At 34.3% G+C, this 20,428-nt stretch overlaps 1 protein-coding gene across 3 annotated transcripts in view; it reads right to left on the bottom strand.

Moving 5' to 3' along the window:
* CNTN1 (contactin 1) overlaps nt 1–20,428 on the bottom strand; it is a 365,513-nt gene that overhangs the window by 58,898 nt on the left and 286,187 nt on the right. For all 3 annotated transcript variants that reach the window (XM_029205356.1, XM_029205357.1, XM_029205355.1), the window contains 4 exons: nt 17,226–17,375; nt 8,650–8,720; nt 6,006–6,240; nt 3,591–3,694 (listed from right to left, as the gene is read on the bottom strand). In XM_029205356.1, coding sequence (XP_029061189.1) covers nt 3,591–3,694; nt 6,006–6,240; nt 8,650–8,720; nt 17,226–17,375 — 560 coding nt within the window. The remainder of the gene's footprint in view (nt 1–3,590; nt 3,695–6,005; nt 6,241–8,649; nt 8,721–17,225; nt 17,376–20,428) is intronic.

The following is a 20,428-nucleotide window of genomic DNA, read 5'->3' as shown; positions in this document are numbered from 1 at the left end:
GTTAGTAGTTTTCCTCTGCTATTGCTGCTAACTTCTCACTCCCTGTCTTGGGTCATCCTTGATGCTGCAGTGTGAACCTTGTCCTGCAATCAATGCAGGGAGGGGAGGTGATGCCCCTGGGGCCACTCTTAACCAATGGGGAATAGCAGTAGATGAACGCTTCCCCTTTCATTCTATGTGGGGTAATTCTCAACCACATTTATGAAGCTCCTTAAAGATCACAAGGGATGGAGTACCAGTGCCCACAGTGGTTGCCAACAAGATAAAGCATTTTTCTAACCCTCTCCTGTTCATTCTGCTTTTTCCTCATATCTGCTCCCTGGGATCATATTTAAAACAAACAACAATAACAACAAAAACACTAACTTCTTCTATACCTGTGTGTCAGACTTTGCTTTGGGGAGATCCAGATGAAGATAGATGCCTTCTCCAAAATAAGAAAATACAGCACTTCCTAAATATGAGCTTATGCTCACCATAATAATTTAACTTTTAAAGACATCTGTGTAAACTACTCAGGATGGTTAATCTTTTAAGATAGTTGTGAAATCAATCATCAGCATTAATCTCCAATTCAGCTGCTAAGAGGTTTTGTATTTATTATTCCTGATAGAATATTTTACTTGTTTTCATTAAGTGAATTCTTTACCTGCTGGGTGAGTAAACTAAGTCTTTTGTGGATTCCTGGGCAGGAGCCCAAATTTCTAATAAACCTTTGATAAGAAATACTTCTTGCATTCTTCTAGTTCACCTACACTGCAGGAAATTAAGATTAAAAGTGGGGAGCTCTTTAACTAGGCCAGGGGGGGAAAAGAATAAAACTTAAACTTTCTACAAGATACACTTTAAAACCACAAGGGATTTTTTTAAATCCAATTGCCAACAGTTCTCACTTGAACTGTCAGGAAATTAACCTTGAGATGGGGTCAATCACACAGGACTTGGGCTTTTCCAACTTTTAATTTATCTTATTTTATTAATGTCCTGCTTTTTTTCTCTGTTTCTTTATAACTTAGACCCATAGTACACTTTCATGGGAAGTGCAGTAGGATATTAGTTTTCTTGATCGTCTATCTTGTTAAACCACCGGCTTCTTCCTTCACATCTAAAAATAGTAACAATAACCGTATTATAGTGAGTCAAGCTTTTCCCCCATAAAGGGGCATTTTCTAACAGGAGAATAAATGTTACAGATTTTCTCTTTTAAGCTTTCATGCTTGTCTCTTTGATATTTAAAGCTCTGTATGAAAGACTTAAAGGCTTTTTAAAGAAAGAATAAATGGAAACAATAATTCTATGATTTATTTCCAACATTTTTTTTTTTTTTTTTTGTGGTACGTGCCCTCTCACTGTTGTGGCCTCTCCCATTGCGGAGCACAGGCTCCGGACACGCAGGCTCAGCGGCCAGGGCTCACAGGCCCAGCCGCTCCGCGGCATGTGGGATCCTCCCGGACCGGGGCACGAACCCGTGTCCCCCACATCGGCAGGCGGACTCTCAACCACTGCGCCACCAGGGAAGCCCTTCCAACATTTTTAATTAACCATTCTCTGGAGAGGCAAGACCTAGGTTCAAGTCAGTTTATACCAATTATTACTCAGATAAATGTTTTTAACTTCAAGTTCTTCACCTTTAAAATGGAGAAAATAATAGTGTTTATCTCCTGGGATTGTGTGGATTCAATACGATGAGCTTAATTAAATGTTTGACATCATAGGGCTCAACAAATATTATCATTCTTATCATTATTAACATTATCATCATTGTCGTCATCATCATCGTCATCATTGTCTTCAAATGTCCAATGATATAAAACAGGGAAAAGCGTTAAACACAGGTTATTTCATTTATTCCACACAACAGGATATGAGGCATTGATTACTCTCAGCTTTAAAAGTGAGGAAACTAGGGCCCAGAAAGTTTGAATAAATTTTCCACAAAGTTTCTAAGTGACAGAGCTGAGAGATAACCCCACGTCTGTTCAGCAGCAGAGCTCATAATTTTCTCGTATGGAGTTGTGAAACGTCAGAAATCTGTGAAACTAAACTTCTCCACGGCATACGGTTTTTGATCATTTGAGAAAATCTTAGCTGTTAAGGTTATTTTTTGCTATTTAATTGAGAATCTTCTACTTAGCTTATTCCGCATCAAGAGCGTATATTCTGATTATGGTCTAAATTCACTGGTGCCAGTGCATTGTTTCACATCTCATATTTCCATTTTACTCTGCATGTCAGAAGTTATAAAATAGTCAACATATAATTCTCAGACAAAGAAAATATCTACTTCTGTGGCATGTTTTTAGCAAAGTAATAATACATCTTTAGCACTTTGAGTTAATGCATGGGTTATATATTAAATAATCATTTTTTTTTCTCTTTTTTATTGCTTACAAATGAACAATATTAAAAAAAAGAAGAAATCCTAAGTCCAAAATATGGCTTGAAAGCTCTAAATATTGATGTGTTCTCCCAAGATACCTCAGACTTATTTATTACAGGGCTTTCTAACATCTAGTGAATTTCTCTCTCTTTTCCATTTCCACTTCTTTTCCACCAGATGCAAATGTAAGTTTAATACGTTATGAATATTGGAACTTCACAGTCCACTCCTATAATTCCACTCTCTTGGTGACAACTTCAGCTGATCACTTGCAAAGATGATCTGAAAACATTTTAACATCTACCCAAATCATAACCTATGATACCAAGAAAAAAAGCTTCCTGTTAGCTTGTGAGTTTAAAACTTAAAACCTGGGGCTGCTTTTGTGGTTCTATCTCAGAAACAGGGTCTTGAGAAAGTCAGGTTGCAGCACTTTATTTGAGTATATTAGTGCTAACTAAGGCCAGTTGTTGAATCTCTCTGGTATCCATTTTCTCATCTGCAAAGGTAGGACGATGTCAGTTCCTCTTAATTTTCACTCTTTGTGCTTAAAAATATGAGACGACTTCACTTTTCCTACAAAATCAAGTCTAAATTTCATATTAAAGATCCCAGCAGAACTAGCTTCAATTCCCCAGGTCTTATTTCTGTTGACTAAGACAAGTCCTCCCCTATCCTTCTGGATAAATCCTACTACACTTTTAATACTTATTTTGAAGGAAGTTTCCTTTGAGACATTTTGAATGTTGTCAATTTTCTGCCTTCGTAGATAGCATAATGGGATACATATTTAGTATATTTAGAAGTATTTCCTTTGGAGGGCTTTTTGGAAGTGGAATTAATGAGTCAAATAGGGTAAAAAAATTAAATTACCAAACTACCAAAATGATTTCCCCAAAATTTGAGATTTACCAGCATTTTATGAGCAAAAAGATTGTGCTTAAGCCCGAGTGTTATTACCTTAGTTTTTATTTTGGCCAATTATTTACCTACACACAGGACTCTACATCTCTTATAGATAAGTCAGTTTGGAACCCCTGCTTTACTCATAATTTAGTTAATAAATATCCAACATATTAAACACAGAGAATATAGTGTTAGTTGTCACATAAATCAGAAGGACACAGAACGTTGAGAGATGCAACATATTTGAAAAGGTATGCTGATAATTATGAGCAAGTGTATTTAGTTTGGTAAAAATTGAACTCACCTGATAGCTTTCCACTATTTTTTCTACAACATGCTCCCAATGAACAGATATCTCAGAAGATGATAAGACTTTTACGCCTACTGCTGTTGGGGCTTCACTGGGAGCTGAAATTTGATGAGAACATTACATTCTTACATAAGATGCTTATTTTGTGGTCATCAGTAATACATGCACACACACATATTCATATACATGAATGTTAATACAGACAGATACATATACATACACATATATATATACACACACTTATACAAAATATGGAAATCCATAAGGATTTCTCTGATATCTGTGAGCAAGAGCCATACTAATATTTTGTATTTCTTTTAACTAACCTGTTTATGAAAGCCTGTGGATGCAAATTAAAATTTATTATGTTTAGCTTATCAACTCTATATTGTCAAAGATAGGAAATTTGGTATTTATTATAGAAAATTAGTCATTACAATTAACTTTCAACTCTCTCACACTTCCTATTTAATATGAGCTAAAGATATACAGCAATACTTCCTTCTTTCTCTTTTATGTTTAAGCTAAGATCTTTTTTTTTTTTCTTTTTTTAAGATCCTTTGAAACAAGTTGTGACATCCACCACTTCTTGTGCTCAGGAAAGCCTTTATAAGTCTAATCGTCCAACTGGGCATCTAGTCAAATATGTATCAAAAGGCTCTGTTCAGTGAAAAAAAAAGTAATTTACATCCCTTACAAAAATTACACAAAGTAACTAAGGAAATCTTAAGCAGGAGTGATCAGTTTTTATTGTCTTTTATTAATAAACCATAACCCTCTTTTATGCTAAAATGTCCTGCACATGAACACTGTCGTCTTTCCAAATCAAGGTAAACGTGTGGCACTGTGACTGATTTCTTAGCAGTAGCAGTGAAGATGAACACTTAAACAAATTTTGTCACATGCACGTTTTATGAGACTCATGAAACATTTAGGAAAGAAATGTAATTAAATACAGATGGCCATAACCAAAGAGATGACAAGCATGGCTTTTGCCTGATTACTTTATCATCGAGTAAAAAAAAAAATCATATTGGGTGAGAAGGTAACTTGTAAAATGCTTTACACTTTCATTTTCTCGTGAGATGTACTTAAGTTGTTCAAACTATTGAGTCAAGTTATCATACTTCTGCTGAATCAGAATGAGTGTAGAAAATGTGGGATTAATTACTCAGGATTAAATAGTCCTGAATTGATTATTAACTTAGAAATTTCTACTTGTTATTCTTTCTATGTATTTCATTGAGCTAACTTTAGAAAAGTATGCACGTGTTTGTGTGTGTGTGTAAACATATATACATATATATGATTGTCTTTCATGTTTGTATTGAAAGTAAAGATCATGGGATGATTTGAATAGATATTAAATTTTTAACAAATACGAAAGCTAATAACTCTATGACTGAAGAGCATAAATTCTAAGGGATAGCTAAATGTTTATTGTGGACTAAAATTAGTTTAAATTGGGTAAATTAATAGATAGTGTTTTTCCTCTAAGAGATCAGAAGAGTACTTCATATAGTTTTAAGTTTAAAAACCCTTCCATTTTTACTTCTCACACATGTGCAAAGGGAAACTTGTCCAAGCACAAATGTGTTAGGTCAGAAGGCAACGAAAATCTCTACTTGCCTTTCTAGCCATTAATTATTTGCATAATGCATGTGAGTACAAAGGTATAATAAGGAAGTCTTACCTTTTTAAATAGGAAGATAAATAATAAAAAAAGTGTAGCAGCTTAAATGGGAAGCCATAGAAATCAATGTAATTAAGTTTAATATAAAAATATGTATCATTTAGCAGAGATATATAAAGTCCTCCAGAAGTATGCTCAGTTCAGTTAAAGTTTCTAGAAAAACAAAGAGCCAGTATCTGTATTTTTTTTCCCCTGAATAGCCTTTCAGATATCTTTTTTCTTTCCAAGAAAAAAATTTCAACTTGCTTTCTGACTCCTTTTTCATAGAATTATGCCTAAGTTCACTTTAATGAAATTCTATCATGCTACTGTAATGACAAAAGAAGTTACATAAATGATACAATACACAATTTTGAGTTAAAAGGAGAAATTTTATCAAAAAAAAGTGTATGTTAAGATTCCATCAAGTCTGGAGAATTTCTGACTGCAAAATTATAATCAAGAGTCCAGGAACAGCGGTCTAAGCCAAGGATTTTAGTGGAGATTTCCTAACTACCATAAACATGATCTAAAGGATGAAAGAGATTTTGGCAACGTTCCTGTCATTTAAATGAAGAGACTGACATTTTAATTTGGCTCAAAATTTACTAACTCATTTACAAAATGTGTGGTATCTTAAAAAGATCTTAATAAGTAGGCTCGAAAGACAGCAAACAAAATGCCTACTGGAGAAACAGAATCCCTCATCAGGTCAGTGGGGTCTTTCTTTCACCTACCATCTTGCGCGGAGTGGATGACGGCTGTGAGGCTGTATGGTCCATCTCCTTTGTTGTTGAAAGCTTTGACTTTGACTTGAAATGCAGTGGAAGGGCGCATGGTCTCATCTTTATGAACGTAGCGGCCAGTATCTGGGTTAGTAACTGTCACTTTTTTCCATTCTTCCCCATCAAATGGCTTAAATGCCACTATGTAACCAAAATTGTTGCCGTAGTGGTATTCTCTTGACAAAGGCTGAATAGAAATTGAAATATTTAATAGGTTTAAGCAATACGGTTAACACGGGGAAAATCCTATGCAAACAATAAATATGCTACACATGGAACCATGCTTTCTGTAAAAACATTCTTAGTTCATAAGTGAGAGCTGCCTGAAAAGGCCAGGGCACAAATGTGCTCCAACATGTGGTGACTTCATTTACCAAATTCGTTATTTCTGGAACACCCCACGGGGGCTCCCACTCTGGGCTTTTTTACTTTCAGTTCCTTCCTTCTAGGATGCTTTCCCATTTGTCAGAAGGTCCCTCTCTCACTTTCTTGAGGTTAAAAAGCCACTTGATGTTTTTCCTGGCCACAGGATCTGCCATTTCAAGACTGCAATAATCCATATAGAATCCCCCCACTTTATTTTTTTCTCTTTAATACAATAATAATGATCTACACTACATATTCTACTTATTGTCTACTTTACTGTCTCTCTCCACTAGTATAACATAAGTTTCATGAGGGCAGGGTTATTGTCAGTTTCATTTACCTAGACTCTAGAGCAAAGCCTCAAGTAGTATTTATTCAATGGATAAGTAAATGAATTTCTTTAGAGTTGAAAGGCTATGGTAAGACAGTTAACAATACTCTGGAATATCTGTATTGTAACCAAGCAATAGAAACTGGTCAGAGGAAAAAGAATGCAAAAGGAGGAAGGGATAACATTGCACTGATCTGTAGGAGGCTGGCTATGGGTCCTGTCTGACTCCAGGGCTGAAGTAAGAGCTTTGTTTTGCATTATTTTCTCAGAGTTATTATTATATAACAATTGCTCAATAAAGAAGTCTGTGTCAGCCCTAACAATCCATTATTTATAAATACTGACTCAAAGCAAGTTCTACTGAGTATCCATCATTTAGTCTTTTTTAGCCAATAAAGTAAATGTGCCCATTGTATATTGACTTTTTTCACCAGAATATCAAAGTTACGGTGTCTTGAGGAAAAACCTTGAACTAAATACAACACAGTAGCTTGAATATCCATAGGTTAAACAGGAATGTCTGTAAATGTACAAAGTTCAAAGGGAAAAGAAGTTGTTCTTGGTTGCACAATATAGAAATCCTGAAGCATGATCACAAGGATGTACAAAATATGATTTTACATTATTAATAGAATAGCCTAACATTCCCACCATAATTTAAATATTTTTTCTTATTGATAGTTCTATACTTAGTTTTTGCAATTTAGTAGATCAGAATTAGCTATGGAGTTTTCAAAAATTAGTGATTCTCAGGCCCTAGTCTCAGAGAATTGATTTCAAATTTTTGAAATAGGAATTCCCAATTCTGAATTTTTTGACAAGCTCCTCATCTTATTGTGACGCACATATCTACACAGTTTAAGAAAATCAAGCCTAAAGAAAGGAGGAAAATGTTAAACTTTTTCCAATATCTTCACTTTTGTGTGATACACTGACACTAGAACTGACAAATCATTTGAGATTTGAATGAAGAAAAGGCATTTTTTTTCTAAATCTTACTTAAAAATGTGATTTAAATGCCAAGTATAAAATATGACTACAGAGCACAGAGTGAAGTCAATTTCTGCTAAATATCCATTTATTATATAAATCAATTTAACTCATGTAAAGAATAAAACCTGTCATTTTTCCTGTAGTTCTCAGAATCCTTTGGAGCCTTAGTTGTGTTCTTTGACTTTCTGCAGTGATTAAATACTAAAAATATTTAACGGATACATAGAGCTATACAAAACATGTTACCTAGATAAACGCCAGATGTCTAATTCAGGCAAATCTATGTTACCAAAGCCTTTCCCACCCCCAGTATCTCTCTCACTTCAAAAATTCAGCTAAGACGCATTGTTTTCCAGACATCATAGTCTCTGAACAAAAACTCCCCTTTGGGTCATAAAAATTTAATACAATGTTTTGGACACCTCAATAACAAGTCATTTGGGGGGACTTCTAAGACTGACCAATGATAGATTACACATGGTGATGAAAGTAAGTCTCAAGTGAGAAAGCAAGCTCCAATTTTAAAACAGATGCTGATACAAAAGATTTTTTAACTGAATCGTTGGAGTTCTGAAAGTCCAGAGCAAATGTGAATTGCAATTGGGTTACCAGGCCACAGAGAGTACAAAATATCTCTGGAATGAGAGAGTTGAATGTTTGTTTAATCTTTAAACCTACAGATACTTTAGCATCAATAATCTGTTTTGGTATAAGAATTGCACTAAGCCATAGTAAGCCAGGTAAAATCTGGCATGCATTTAAGAAAAAAAAATAATTTTAGTAATTTATTGTTGTTTGGGTTTGGGGCATTGTCTTTTATTTCAATTTATTTCAGGAAGCAAAATGGATTTGAGATTAAGTGTAGGTAAAGCAGCCTATTAACATATGCAACTTCTTAGCACTTACCGCCCATGTTATGGTCAGTTCTCTGTTGCTTCCACCCCCACCTCCTACATCTGAAGGAGCCACGTTAGGTGCTGAAACAAATAAACAAAGCTACAAATGAGAGGCCCTGTAATTATTTTCTTATGTTAGAGTTCTTATTCACTTAGAAACTGTACACGTTTTCTTTCACCAGGAAAGACAATCTGCACACATGATCCAATGCCGCATAGTTGCTGTAATAATGTTTTACTGCCAAGAAAAGAATTGGTTCAGTGCCACAGGAAATGTACTAGTTTCCTTCAACAAAGTAATGAAGCAAATTTGTCTTCCCATCTTTTTTTTTCTGTGTCCTTTTATTTAATATGGTTTTGAAAGATTAGACGTATTTTATTGGTAAAATATTTCACAGCTCGCTTTGAAATCTATGACCTAACAACTCACTGTTGTGTTAGTTTTATGCCTCAATCTACAAATAACTGTTAAGAAACAGTGCATGTGCATTAACATAGGATTATGCTTCCCTGAAATATTTGGAAACAGAAATCTAATGCTGTTCTTATGCTCTTATTTTCAATGCCTAAATCTCTTCTGGAACCCTGTCCCATCAGTGACTCCAGTTCTCACCTACTTCCATCTTTTTACATTATCCTTCTATTTTTCAGTCTCTACTGTAATGACTATCCTTTTCAGTCTCTCCAGCCTTAAGAATCATCCTGTAATACTGTTTTCCTCTTAATCTCACCCTTTCCTGTCACTGAACTGCAAAGAATGATATATGACTATTTTTATACTTCACTCCATAATCACTTTTTAACAACCCATAATCTGTTTCCACTTCATATTACTGAAATCACTCTCTCAAAAATCACAAAATTTCTTTTAACTACCAAGTGCAATGGCCTCTTTGTTTTTCTCCAAGTTATTCTCTCTCCTTGGAAGTCCTTCAAGGTGGGTGCTATATCTTATCAGATTTGCATACTCTTATCTTATTGTAGCCTTTACCTTATTGGATTTGCATCTAATTGGAGTTGTACAGATAATGCTAAAGCATAGTTTGTTCCTGCACTCCAGGCAGTTGGAGACCAGCTACCCAGCTACGCAAGTGAAGACCATGTTTTTACTGAGGACATACATTTTCCCACACAACCGCTGTGGTTCAGTCTGAAATATCATTCCCGGCTCTTTTAACATTTTAAAAAACAGATGACATGTCAGTTCTTCCATGACTCCCCAAATAGTCCTTCCCTAAAGGAAACTGTCACACCTTCTACAGAGTACTCATTTACTGAGTTAGAGATCCTAACAAGTAATTGTGATTCACAGATAAATACTTCAAAACTTCCTCTATGTTAGCCACATAAATTCTTTGCTGAACTATGCACATTAATTGCACAGAAACAAACAAAATACAGGCTTTTCTTTATATCTATAAAACTATATGGTTTCCTTTCCTGATTAAGAAATTAATGTGAAGCTTGAGAGATTATATTTTATTATTCTATTTTATTTTATTATTTTATTATTTATTATTAACTGTCACCACTTGAGTGTTAGAAATTAAATTGAGTGCATGGGGGTGTTAAAAGGTAATTTACTTGTAGCACTTTAGATGAAATACATATTGAAGGCTGGGACATTAAAATACTGCTGGAAGCCCTTTAAGCCCCATAACTCATATTCTGAGGTTAAAATTTTACATGCTATACAGAAACAAAGAACATGTCTTATAATCAATGAATAAATCAAATTTTGTGTTTAAGTACAAATATTGTGGTCACAGGCAAATAATTTCAAAAATAACTCTAGAATAATTTAATTTATTATATTGCAATTTGTTGAATCAAATATTGCCTTCACCAGGACAAGTATTATTTGCCAAAGCATTTCACTATAATCTTTTAAGTTATAATCAATATTAACCTTTGTTATTTAGAACAGAGCTAAAAATAGAATATGTTTATGTTAGAGTGAATATTTTTCCCATTTCGTCACTTTTAGTTTCAGGTCTAACACACTTCAAATAAGTAATTCAAGATTATTTTCCTCCTCAAAGATCATCCATTGAGTTCATCCATTGAGTTACATTGAGTTCACGATGCTGAAAATAAGACAGAACAAAAGCACAGAAATAAAGGTAGCTATATCTCTTTTTCCTTTTTTTTTCCGGTACGCGGGCCTCTCACTGTTGTGGCCTCTCCCGTTGTGGAGCACAGGCTCCGGATGCGCAGGCTCAGCGGCCATGGCTCACGGGCCCAGCCACTCCGTGGCATATGGGATCTTCCCGGACCGGGGCACGAACCCTTGTCTCCTGCATCAGCAGGCAGACTCTCAACCACTGCGCCACCAGGGAAGCCCTAGCTATATCTCTTAATAGAGTGTTTTATATCTTACTTGGAATAATAGAGTTATATTTTAGTTTCCTTCTTTAAGCTTTGAACGTTCATTTGTAGCTTTAGGAGCTAAGGGACATTTTTTCACAAGTGGAATTGGCATATAACCTACATATTTGACATGTATCTGAATACCTAACTACTCTGTATTTGTATTCAGCCCTGCAGAAAACAGGAGGACTTGGCCAAATACTGATTCCTTTCAGGGAAGTAAATCACCCTGAGCATAAGGAAGTTTACATAACTTTAGGCTCCAGGGCATCTGACAGTGAGCAAAATAGACTTTCTCTTAACAATAAATTATTAAAAAGAATTTAAACAAATATTTAGGAAAAATACAAAATTCTTGAATTAACAATGAATAAACAATTTAAAATAGTGAGGCTTTTAAACTTGTCTTTTTGCAATGATTTCAGTCTAATAATGATTCCTTAATGATGTTTATAGGAAGGCTTTTGTATTTCAGTTGTAGATCTAAAAAATATTTAAAAAGAAAATCAAGTCAATGTCATGATTATTCTTTCCTATGAAAAGAAACTGTTGCCAATTTTACTTGTAAATTTGAATGCTTAAATATTTGCATATAAGTAACATTTGGGGCTTTGGCGTTTTATTTAACAATGTACAAACTGTCCCGTGACAAATCCTAAATTATAAAAATCATGGAGTATCGGAAGAAAGGCCCTTGATTTAAAATATATGGACTACTCAGTTTTTGTTAATTATTGCTTTCCATTTTTACAGAAATAAAGTTACCATGAATGTAGCTTGTCATTTCAATTTGCATCAGAATTTCACTGTGATTTAAAACAATTTTTTTAGTAAGAGATTCAAAATGGCATGTAAGTAATGCTCTAGGGGCTAGATAAACAAAGGGATTAAAGCCTTACATCTGCTTTTATTCTATATATAAATATATTTTCTTTCTGAAGTCATTAATAAAATCAAATGAACTGTATAATATTTGGATATTCAAATGAGTTCTTCATAACTCTTATGATCTCCTGCTCTGATGGTGGACCAGATTGCTAACATTCTTTATGCATCTACCATGTTAAATTGATGCTCTTCCCAGGTAAAAATTATATAGGGTCTGAAATTGTTCACAAAAACATTAATGTCTTTAGATCTTATCAGGCCAAAATTGTAGTTTGCTTATTAATCTAGATTTTGTTCTCAAACAGGAAAGTTAAATGGGCGTAGCAGAGTAAATTCGTTAACTGCTCAACAGAATGATAGTCTAAAGACAAGTCATCTGGGGGAATGTTTAGATGGGCAGAAAAGAATGCTACAAACTGAAATAAGCATAATGCATAGTAAAGTTATTATAAAGAACCCAAACTGATTATGGATTTTTCACTTAAGTGAAAGAATGAACACTTCCTAGTTTATCTCAGTGTATTAAAAACGAAAGCATCTAATACATATGTTAACCTTGTTTCAAACAAAACATATTATATTTGGTAATATATTTTTCTAAATTTTAATATGCAAATATCACAGTAGGTTTGATCACTACTTTTCATTATCCTCTATTAACTTACAATTGCAAGAACCATCCTCTTTCCCTTCTTGTTCCTCTCTTTTCCTTCTATAAATAATTTTAAGAACCAGTTATAGACACTGTGTGTGTTAAGCACTAAAGTTAACAATATGAATAAAATCTGATTCTGGTCCTGAAGATGCTAGTGTAGTAAAATTAAATATGTATAACTGGTTTTAATTCAATGTGTTAAATATCCTCAATGTGTTAAAAATCCCTGGTAGAAGTTTGCTGGATGAATGGATGAATGAATAAATGAATAAAAAAGCCCAGCTTATTAAAAGACTCATCTAGAACTTAGAAATGATTTTTACATATCGTACCTAATTGGATGCTCAGGTCAGCACTTTAAAATAAATATACAGAAAAGCAGCATTATTCTTTTTTTTATAAAATAGGCAAATGAGTCCCAAAAGTAGTTAGTTAACTAGCCCAGGTCACACTACTCACATGTAGAGAAGCTGCAACTTTAACTCAGGCCTCCTGATGACTTAAAAATCTACACTCTCTGCTTCTTTAAAAAAAAAAAAAAAAGATTTTTCTATTACAGAACTAGTGACAGCTGCTAACTTTAACATAGCACCTTACTAGCTATAAAACATGTTCTTAGCACCATCCTCCTCCTTTATCAAACATATCTAAAAACATAAAAATAAAAATAAATGACACAGCCGAATAGCTTCATTAGACATGACATTAAAGCTCTCTACGTAGTATGAAAGTGCTGATTACAGTGTTATGTTATTTTTTTCTCTTTTCCTTCTTAGTTTGATCTGGCAAATAAATAGCAAAGTTGTCAAAACAAACCTGAATGTACCATTTTAGGATATCGACTTACCAACTGCACCTGCAGAGCTATTAGCTATGGGGGTATGTCTTACGATGACACATCACTTTGAAGGATGCTTCTGTTATCTCTTATTTACAGTCAAAATTAAATGCGTTACAATGATTACAAACACATCTTCTAATTCTTCATTTGGGGCCATCCATTTTATAATGCACTTGTCTGAAACCAAAGAATATACCCAACTGTGCCTGGCAATCTTAAAATTAAGTAATTGGACAGATAAGGGCATATGCCGCACTAGATAATGTCCTGTCTTTCAATCAGTATAATGAGGCACAGGAGCAACATTTCCATCAAATGGGAACCAGCCTTTATCCCACATAACATATGCTGGCATCTCTTAGAGAGTTGTTATAATGGTACGTGACGAGACAAACATCCCCCTGTTTCAGAAAGTATTTTTATTTTTTTGTAAGGATAAAAAATGTAAATGTCCAATTTTATGAATATTCAATTTTTCAAAAACAGGATGAAATGAAAAACAGAAATTAAAGAGAAAGTCTGTTGGATTGTATTGTATTAAATATATAAATTATTCCTTTAAGATGATTAAAATTACATGAAATTATATGATCCTCTTTTATGTTAATAAAAATGGAAATATATTGCCAAAAGAGGTGATCAATATTTTCTTATAAGCATATTAAAGCTTAAATTGAGCATTAATGGCATAATAAAAATTTTATTCAGAAAATATTATGCCCTAGACAGCACTAACTTTGCTTTCCTTACATGTTTTTAATCATAAAATAATTCATAAGATAAATAATTTCCACTTAGAGATGAGAAAACTGAGGCTCAGAGAGGTTAAGTAACATGCCTCTAATCACAGAGTTTTAAATGATGGAACCAGTATTCTACTAAAGGATCAGTGTCTCAGAGCTTTAATACTGCATATTGCCCTCCTAGAAAATTATTTAGGAATGAAGCTTTTAGAATTGCAAAGCCCTGAATTTGAATACTAGCTCTGCTTCACATTAACCAAGTGTAATCTTGACTTCTTTGTCTGTAAAATTAGGATAAATAATACCAGTTGCATAAAGTCATTGTGGGAATTAAGTGGAGCAATGCAAGTAGAGAATTTAGCACTCTGTGATAGCATACAGCAAGTGCATAAATGATAGTAGCCATAAAACTTGATTAATAAAGGATCCAAAAATATTTTCTTATGAAAGATTAACAAATGTATTAGAGGTTATAGGATTTATTTTTTCACAACTGAAAGGAAGGCATCATCTTATTATATCATGATTGGGCCAAATCTTGCATTGTGAATAAGACCGTTATCACTTCATATGTTTGTTTTGTGTCTGAAAGCCTTTAAGAGAAGTTATTTTCCAAGTACACTAGAGAGAGAATTAATTCCTTAACAAAATACCATTTGAGCAAACATGTTAGAGGTCATGCTTAATGAAGGTGATGCCAAAAGTTGTTAGTTGAAAGTAACAACCTTACCAAAATTTTAGGTTTGATATCACTAAAACAAATTTTTCCCAGCATTTCTAAAGATAAGAAGACATTAAGGTTTGAAAGTCTTCAGAGTTACATACAAACTACAGGTAGCAAGCACATCAAAAAGTATTCTTATCTTCTAAATATGATACTAAATATAAATTATTATATTTATAGATTCACATATGAAAGAATCAGATTGAATCTTTCTTTCTGAAACATGTTTTGCTGTTGCTGTTCTTAAAAACATTTAATTTAATCAAATATACACTGAGATTAAAAAAAAAATCCAAGTTCTTATAATTCTGTCCAGACAATCAACCAAAGTATACTAAAGCAATCATTTTTGAAATAAATAATACATAATTTTTTGGTAACAGAGTTCCTACAATTTTTTGGTAACAGCGGGGAGGGTCTACTCCTATCATCAATGCCAGAGAAAGTATCTTCCCTCCCCATGAACAATGTTGTTTTTGGATCAGAATTAATTCATATTGTGCTAGTCAACAGATCACAGAAAATTAACCAAGCTCAATGAGATAAAAAAAGGCCTATATCTGAGATAAGCATGTTATAATTTTTAACTGAAATAAGTTTGCTTAGACCAACTTAATCATTGGATATTTTTGCAATTTTATTTTGAAAATGAATACTTGTTATATCAAAGCAAGTGCATGATCTCTCAGCATGAATTATGTGGTTGAAACCACCAGTCAGATAATGTGCCAGTTCCTTTTTATTTTTGTTTTTCAAGAAAGGGCAACTGTGTTCAGTCCATCACACAGAAACTTCTATTACAAACATAGGAGGCTCTAGGGAATAATCAAAACCAAACAAACACAAGGATCCTGGCTATGTGGTATCTGTGTTCTCTAAAGTTGCAACATATATTACCTCCGTATCCTAATGAGATTTCTGCAAGGCAGAGAAAAAGAAACAATTGTGTTCATTTCACAGGTGGATATACTAAAACAAAAAACGGTGTTTAAGTCATATCTAGCTCTGTAACTTAGAATGAAATATGAGCTTCTACTAGAACACAAAAATAAAGGTTCATATAAATGGCTGTGTGTTTAGGAGTCCTGCTTGAGAAAACACCTTTAAGAGAGAAAGTTGAATGTATCAGGTCTGTGTTTGAATTCTGAATCTTGCAAGTAGTTATATTAACCTAGGTAAACTGTTCAGTGTTTCTGAGTCCACTGCCTATTAATGAGGGTTGGATTGTAATACCTACCTCAAAATATTATTGTGAGGATTAACTGAAATGTATCTGAAAATGGTCAGCACAGATCAGTATTTTAGTGTTTCTGTTCTTCCTTTATTACAGAATCATCAGTTTTATCTGATAAATTACATGAAATTACATGAAACTTTAAGAGATAGTTTATTGATGACAGTCTCTGTGAATAACTTGGCTTTAAAAACTAAAGACAGTACAATTCATAATTCTATTTAGAAGTTAGGCCAAGGAATTGACGTAGCCAGAAATGTGGATAAGTGATATTAAGATATCACAGCAGAATTTTAATGGCATTCTGTCATCCATTTAAAATATTTTTCCCCAAATAAAGCACTGAAGTTTGGCAAGGCGCAGTAAAAATAGAGAGTCTACAAAACATTTTCTTTTTCATAGACAGGGAATAATAAAGAAGAGTTATTATTAGAATTTGCCTAGAAATTCAAGGGAGAAGGAAAACAGAGTGGGGTATTTCTTGTATAAAAAGCTATTAAAATGGAGTTGGTATTTAGCATAAAAATGTGAACCTAAATTGGAAGAATAGCCATGGTTGAGCTGTGATAAAAGAGCACATTTAGAGTGACACCTAATATTAAAAGAACACATTATAGCTATTTCTGAGATGCTCTGACTCCTCAGGTGGTATAGATCCAAGAGACCCCATCACATTCCCTCCTTGCCAGGCTCACCCTGCTCTCCTGCCCATACCCTCCATCCACGTGGCTGTTCAGTTATCCATGTCTTTGAGAGAGAAAACAAATTGTGAGCCTTCTAAATCATGGAATCTGCTTAACCATGACTCTGCCCGGTTAAGATTCACAATTTACATTAAAGTTTATATTCTAAACACAAACTTCATTTAAGTGGTGTTCAGTGGATCATATAGTTGCCTCTATTTACCTCTTTTCCATTAATTATGTAAGAATATTCTAAAGCTTTATATTTTCTCTTTTGGTTTTTGACTGTCTTGACACAGAATGCACACACCTGTGTGAGATACATATACACACATTTTTTAGATAAACTACTTACCTCAGAGCATTATTTCCAAATACATTCAATTATATGCTAAAGTGTCACTGAATTTATAGACATTTTAAATTTTAAAAAGTTTCTTCTACATACCAGCACCATCTGTTTTAATTTTGCTTGATGGTATACTGGGCTCTCCTATACCCAATGTATTGGTTGCTAGCACACGAAATTCATATTCCATCCACGGGATTAAATCCACTGCTCTTGCTGCCTCCATATTTCCTTCAATAATCGGAGGATCTAAATAAAATAAATATTAAATAGAGAATATTAGTTGAGTAACATCATTCTTATAATTCTCTCTTTTTATTTTACTGTTTTGAGAAAATGGCACATGTTCCATTGAGTTGAAATAAAAATAAAAAGTAGGAATGACAAAATGTTAAGTTCAAGGGAGTGAGAGGAGAGGTCCTTAATAGATAACACGTTAGAAAGAGAAATATGCACATGGATCATTTATTTATTAAGTACAGGGTGGGAGCACAGAGATTCTGCATTTCTAACTGGCTCCCAGCTCTTGCTTCTGCTGCTCGTCCACTGTCTACAACCCGAACAGCGAGGGGCTGTATTCTGAAGACAGAATCCAGAAAGATTTCTTGAGGCAAAGGTACAACTTGTGTAGTTAAAATTTTTATGGAATGCCACTGATGTAGTGTATGGGTAGTGAATGATTTATTACTAGGGTACCTGTATGTTTATACTCTTTTGTAGTTAGCTTTTTAGATTTATACCCAAATCCTTTGGGACACTGATAATAGAGGTTATAATAATTCATTCAGATTTATTAAGTATTTCTCAGAATTGATGCTACTAGATACTAACAGGAAAATTATAACTTAGGGGTAAGATACGTTCAAGACTGCTTATTTAATTGAGGTATGATAAAACATACAACCAAGGCAGGATTATACATTATTTTAAGCTCCCCTAAAATATTCTCACATGTGTTTTTAATAATTAACTTACACATACATATGCATGTAAATACCTGTACATCACTTATTGGAAAATGTGTTCCCTTAGGCTTATATATGACTCATTATCTTATTACTCAAGGAATTTTTATCTGGCACTGCAGACCATGAATAAATAGCTTTTTAAGATGTTGTACCCATCATCACAATAAATGTTAAGCATCCCAGTGCCCAGTTTCTACTTATAGACAAATTCCTAATGGCTCAGACTATCCCATGCCTCACACTGTCACGTGTGGCACGTGTGGCATAACTCTCCTAGACACTAGTTTTGCCATCCAGTCTCTTATTTTGTTAAGAATTTGTTTTATATATTTGACATATATTTTTGACTTTCTGATTAAAAGTTTGGCTTTCCTTCTCCTCTGTTTTAATTCTGCCTCTTTATCTCCTGTTTTCTCTACCCCTTCCTCACACCAAATTGGGATTTGTTTGTCTTACTTCGTGTACATAGGAAGTTATTTTAGGTAATTGGAAGAGGGAAGATGAATTTTTGATTTGCAAAGGACTCTTCATGGAGAAAAAGAAAACACAGAGCTGGTTGTTATGACACTGGGTAGAGTGGCCTCCTTCTTCACTAGATGCCTTTTTATGATTTTGAGCCTCCTATAGAAGGAGCCATTGTAGTGGGTTGAATGGTGACTCCCCCCACACAAGAGATATGTCTATGTTCAAATCACCAGAACCTATGAATGTGAGCTTATTTGGAAAAAGGGTCTTGTAGACCATTTTAATTTTAAGACAAATTAAGTTAAGAATCTTTGGATAAGATATCCTGGATTATCTAGATGGGCCCTAAATCCAATGACAAGTGTCCTTATAAAAGAAACACAGCAAAGAGACACATAGAAGAGTGAAATGTGACCACAAAGGCAGAAATTGAAGTGATGCAGCCACAAGCCAAGGAGTATTTGGAGCCTCTGGAAGCTAGAAGAGGCAAGGAATGGGTTGTTCCCTGAGATCCTTGGAGAAGGTGCAGCCCTTTCAACACCTTAGTTTTGTACTTCTGTTGTTTCAAACCATCAGATCTGTGGTAATGTGTTATGACAGACATAGGGAATTAATACAGAGGTTTAGAGGCTGAAGCTGATGGAAATATTTGTGAGTTTGTGAGTCCGGGGTTTCCAAGTAAAAAAGTATAATAGAAGGGTCAAGGAGGCAGTCTGATCTTCTCTCCTGCTTCTTATGCTGCAAAACCCCAGCACCATTTAAATGCTTGAAGAATGGAAATACGGGAACCATTCTAAAGGGTCCCTCTTGACTAGGGCATGGTGTTCTCACGATGGTAAAGGCTACCCTGGGGCTTTTTCCAAGCAGCTGGGCAGTCAACAAGTAGGGGCAGGTGAAGGCTGGATCAGACAGGAAGAGCCAGATGGATATGCAGTGAAAACTAGAGCTGACAGACTGATTCTGAGCATGTATGAGGATCCAGTATGAAAATATCTCCAAACAAATGGAAGATCAGGAATATGTTCAAAGGGTAGAAATTCATGCTTTACTACAGAAAACATTTGGAAGAATGGGGAGAGATAAAGAAAGAAAAGTCAACTGGTGTCATTTTAGGGTAGGTTTTAGATTCCAGATGAGGAGTAAGGCCTGTGACTAAATGAAGTCTGAGATGAAGAGAGGAAGAAGAATAAGCAGAAAGCCTTGGAGTTACAACCATGAGGAGACAGACCTCAGTGGGAAACCCTTGACCCAGTGATGCAAACAACTTTCAAAAGGGGAAGCTGGAAGTGGATGTTAGGAAGATGGACTTCCAGAATGTACCTTCCAAATGATTAAGGAAAGAATTTGATATCTATAAGTTAATAATATAGTCTACAAGGCTAGCTAACAGTTGTGAACACCTCTCTTTTTAGAACAAAACCAATTATGATCATTGTTAATACACACTAACATCAGTACTTATGAGAAGATAAGTATCTAAAACAAATAAATTTTTGGCATATCTTTATAATACCCCCTCTATAAAACCATTTATATAAGTAATAGGGCTAACTTAGCAAAAAATGACTAAAGCCAATCATTTTATAAAAATGTATTTAGAATTAAAAATGGCTCTGTATATGGCCTGCTTTCCTTCCCCAGAGGGGGACAGGACTTTGGATGCATACCACATCATAAGAACAGGGTTTAAAACTTTGCTTTCTAACTTTTTTCCAGTCCAATCTTGAGCTCGGTAGCCCATATCACCACTTTACAACTTGAACTTCAAGACCGGCTATGTCCATACCAGGCCACACCTATAATATGTCTCTATGTCCCCCCTTGTTTGTTCCTGGTTATTATTTATGGACATACATATGTTTCTTTTAC

The sequence above is a fragment of the Monodon monoceros genome, unplaced genomic scaffold (genome assembly GCF_005190385.1).
Source record: "Monodon monoceros isolate NGI ecotype Baffin Bay Population unplaced genomic scaffold, NGI_Narwhal_1 Super_Scaffold_6, whole genome shotgun sequence".
Lineage (NCBI taxonomy): Eukaryota > Metazoa > Chordata > Mammalia > Artiodactyla > Monodontidae > Monodon > Monodon monoceros.
The sequence above is the reverse complement of the archived record's forward strand: the minus strand, read 5'-3'. Positions and strand labels throughout refer to the sequence as shown.